Here is a 4,557-nt window from a genome sequence, read left to right on the forward strand (position 1 = left end):
GTGTGCCTTGGCAGTCTGCCCGACTGTCATGGTGTACTGGCGATGAGCCATTGAAAAATATACAACCAACATTTCTGCTGGCAAAATCAACATGACAACAATGAGAGGCCTGCTTTCTGTCCGATATATACCAATTTGCACTATTACAGAACATTTCAAGTCTTCCGACGTTGTCAGGTAATTGCATTTAGCATACATTGCTAAAATTGAAAGCTTGAAAGGTGTAGTAACAGTAATAAATGGAGATGGGGTTTAATGAAGGGTTAAACTGCACCTGAAACGACAGCCTCAAAGATGACCGCAAAGATAAAACAGGACATATTCATGAAGTTGACAGTGTTTTCATGTGTGCTTTTTTAAAGTGAGCAGGTGTGTGTTCATTCACCCCACAGAGCCATGAAGATAGAGAAGAAGACGGTGGCGGGGTTGTCGAACAGGTGGCTGGCCCGGGCCGTCCCACAGGCCGTGCTGAGCTTCCAGTAGCTGCACACTTTGTCACACAGAGGGCACATGGTGATGTTGTTCTTCGGGTGGCAGATCTCCATGCTGGAAAACAACACACAAACACACGCACACAGAAATACACGCGCACACACACAGAGGGTCAGAGGTTCGATCCCCAGTCCCTGTGTAACAATTGTAAATATGCAGTGGTGTTTAGTGTTAAATATTTCTTTGTAAATCATTTAGTCACAAATTCTGTGTTTTGTATTTAATAATTCTGTGTTCTTCATTTATTAAACGTTAAATACCTGACTAAGTCGGAAATCAGTAGTCGGAACCTCCAAAATTCAGTCACTGTACTCAGAAGATTCTTTTTTGTGGGGACTTCCTCCCCGCTTCATATTGTGTCCCTCACGTTTTCCTCTTCCCTTTTTTGTGAATGTGTTCCACGTGAGAGGAGTCAGTGTGAGGGAAAACCAATTAATAATGACTGATTTGTTGTATATCTGTTGTCAGTCAATGAATAAACGGAGATCGGCTAAACTGTATACTGACTCAGGTCTCATCCTTCAACGAAAGATACACAACGCAGACACCGCTAATCGACACCGGTTACACCTGTAGTCAACATGTCAACATGTCCTTAGGCAAGATCCTGAACTCCAAATGGCTCCCGTAAGGATGTCTACGCTATTGAAATGTATGGAGGTTGCTTTTGGTTAAAACCGTCAGCCAAATGTCATGTAATGTAATAACAAAAACAAGAAGAAAAATCCGACAGGCAGCAGGTCTGGTTTGTCTCTCTGAGCGGTTAAGTGTACGGGTGAGACATTAACACTTGTCCTGAGTGTGAGGTGTGAGTCCGCAGTGAGTGTGTGCCGGCAGCGTGTCATAATATCCTGTGGATGATGAGGAGCAGGATCAGGAAGCGCAGGAGGCCGTGTTTCCCGCCTCATTAATCAAACCATTTCCTTTATCTCCATCATTTATGTTTTCACATTTACCTTCTTCACCTCCTACACAATTACATTAGCACATTTGGTTGCCCATTAGTCCTAATATTACCTCAAATAGAAGTCATGATGAATTCAATAAGTGTCAAGATGATTTAAAATGTCAAATGTTCAAACCTTTGCAAATGTGTTTTATAAGACTCTTAAACATTATGCCTCTGACCCACTCCTATGGGAGGTTGAGAGCATTTAAAAAAGTTCCTTAACCTGATTGCATCTAAATAATCAAAACAATTCCAAATATATATCGTTTTTGAGTGGTTGTGAGTTGTGCATGCTTGTTCCTGACTCCTAAGAAGTCAAAGCCTAAATTCAGTCAGGGCAAGCTTTACATTCACTCCTCAGTGGCATCCGATTGGCTGATTAAGGGCGTCCATTCTTGCCAATCTACATTTTGCCACGATCTCCATCCGCCAATCATTGTGCTGCTGTGACACTTTGAATCTGTTCTCCTATCTACTGCAGTCAGCTTTAATTGCAGGTGTTCCTCCACCCCATACAGCACCCTTTCACGCATCTCATCATCAAATCCAGATGTTCTGCATGCTCTTCATCCCATCAACATCACCACCAGTGTTTAGACCAGGGGGGGTTCTATTCTACGCTTACGGCTGCACACACAGCACTCATAGCCCCCCATTCATTTAGCTTCACCTTCCTCCCTGTATTGTTACACAAAGTCAATATGCTCTGTTGTTTTTCACCCTGAAATAGTACGAATACTCTTGTATTTACATTTACGTCTGAGTAAATCAATAAGGTCTAAAAATGTTATCAGTGGGTTTTGGAGCCGTTGTTAGGTGTATGTGTCTGAATGTAATGTTATATTTTCTGCAGAACATTGGATCTCATGGTATTCAGATTAAGATTTTGTCACAAATAAGAGGATTGACAAGAACAAGGGATCGATTAATAAAATAAAGAAATGTCTATACGAGTCAAAATAAGTTCAATTTAAATTGAAGTGTGTGTGTGTGTGTGTGTGTGTGTGTGTGTGTGTGTGTGTGTGTGTGTGTGTGTGTGTGTGTGTGTGTGTGTGTGTGTGTGTGTGTGTGTGTGTGTGTGTGTGTGTGTGTGTGTTTACCTTGGTAAATTGTCATCGACTGTTGCACATCCATACAGAAACACAATGACTCCCACCAGAGAGGCGGGAATCAGCATCTGGGTATAGAGACCCAACCAGGCGAAGTACAGACCAATCTTCTCGCCAAAATACTTCCTAAACAACACAAAGAAAAGAAAATCATTCAGAAAATACTGCCATGATGATTTGGGGATATAGGATAGACCCTCCAGAAAAACGCGATTCTGCGATCGCAGAATTTACCGCATAATCAGCAAAATGGCGCAGATTTTTTAAAAGCCGCATATTTATCAAAAGGCCGCATAATCCCCGCATTTTTCCACACAAAGTTGAGAAGAAAAAAAAGTTAAGGCCTTTTGATAAATATGCGGCTTTTAAAAAATCTGCGCCATTTTGCTGANTTTTACAGGTGCTCAAAGCGCTTTACAATTACACATTACACATATTAGACATGTAAGAGTCATTACTGTGGACAATACCCACAGGAGCAAATACGGGTAAAGTGTATTGCCCAAGGACACAACGGCCTGACGCAGTGGCGGCCGAGGCGGGATTCGAACTGGAGTTCACCAACGCCCCTTGATCTGATGACCAACGCTCTAACCACTGCACCAAAACCGCCCAAATATATAGCTTAGCTTTTGAGCCACAGCTATTCAGGTTGAAAGATTCTTGATAGTAGTAATTGCATTTGATTTCCTTGAATCTTTGCCACAAACGAATTGCTCTAACCACCAAAAAGTCTGATAGAGGACATTCAGTTTTTTTTTCTGGTATCATGAAGATGAAGGCAACACCTGCACCCTGAGAGACAGCATCAACATCACCTCAACAGGCTGATCAGGCAACAGAGTTGTGGAGAAGGTTGTTGCCCTTCCACAATCTCTCAGAGCATGTTCAGAAGACCATACTCTGAGTGACCAGTGGAGTGAAGAATGTGAGTACAATTTCCCGACTCTGTGTATAACCCCAGCTGTGTGGGGATTGAAGAGAAGGAAAAAAAGTGGTCTTACAAATCTATTTTAAGGTTATGAACCTATGCTCTGGCAGGCATGGAGGCTTGTCAGTCAGTGGGCAGTGCCTGTACAAGCTGCCCATTGAAAAGTGGACAGTCACGGCAAGTGGAAGGTTGTGCAATGAACAATAGAAAAAGTTAGAGAGGGCCCCTGCACCGAGGGCCAGGGCAGGAGTGTATTTTTGGTTCTCAAACTGAAGCCCTGGTGCTTTTATTTGTTTAGTGTCCTTGGTTGTCAACACAGTTTGAGCTTTTAAAACGTTTTTTTCAGTCTGTGGGAGAGTTTTATTTGTTTTTGTTTATTTTCTTTCCAAAATCTGGCAAGGAGAACTCAGGTTTTGTTGAATTTTAGGCTTCAAGTGACAATTTGACAGTGATCTCACATTTCCCTCTGAGGGTCCAATAAAGGGAGTTTACAAACCTCCCTTGTTCTCTTCCCCTCTCCTGCATCTCTCCTCCCCTCTCCTCTCCTCCTCTCTGCTTTCTACTCATCTGTGTCTTCCTGAGGTCCATCCATGTTTTGTTTATATAAAATTAGATTGATTACATTGCATTTTCATGTTTCCGATGCGTTTATTCAAAGTGACTATAAAGTCTTGTAAACCAGAAAGAATGGAACGCAAAACAACAGACAACATTTAATTTTCTAAATGAATTAGCTACTTTGCTAATGCTTACTATTTTGTTGGTGTGTGTGTGGTTTAATGGTCACGGTACAAGCGTAAAAGGCAGGTTTTCAGTTTGAAAGACGTTGTGCTGGCCTGGATCAGTACTGGACCCATCCTCCTGGTCTTCTAGTGTGGATTGTAGGGGTTGTAACGGTTCACAGAATTCACGGTTCGGTATGTACCTCGGTTTGGGGGTCACGGTTCGGTACGGGTTCGGTACAACAAGAAAAAGCAAAAAAAAAGTCCCAAATTTCTTCTTCTTCTTCATTTGTTGTTTAAGGGCGGCTGGCAAACAGCTTTTAAGCACAATACCGCCCCCTGTATTATATATAG

The 4,557-nt window shown here is 42.2% G+C and overlaps 1 protein-coding gene across 1 annotated transcript in view; it reads right to left on the minus strand.

Moving 5' to 3' along the window:
* LOC104942877 (anoctamin-1-like) overlaps positions 1–4,069 on the minus strand; it is a gene marked incomplete at its 3' end in the record, with an annotated part of 14,354 nt that extends 10,285 nt beyond the window's left edge. Inside the window, exons 1-3 of the mRNA XM_010768184.1 lie at positions 3,978–4,069; positions 2,542–2,676; positions 386–546 (exon numbers count right to left, since the gene is read on the minus strand). Of these exons, the coding sequence (XP_010766486.1) occupies positions 386–546; positions 2,542–2,676; positions 3,978–4,069 (388 nt within the window). The remainder of the gene's footprint in view (positions 1–385; positions 547–2,541; positions 2,677–3,977) is intronic.
* Positions 4,070–4,557: the final 488 nt, after the last annotated feature.

The sequence above is a fragment of the Notothenia coriiceps genome, unplaced genomic scaffold (genome assembly GCF_000735185.1).
Source record: "Notothenia coriiceps isolate Sejong01 unplaced genomic scaffold, NC01 NC01_scaffold00005349, whole genome shotgun sequence".
In the NCBI taxonomy this organism is placed as follows: domain Eukaryota; kingdom Metazoa; phylum Chordata; class Actinopteri; order Perciformes; family Nototheniidae; genus Notothenia; species Notothenia coriiceps.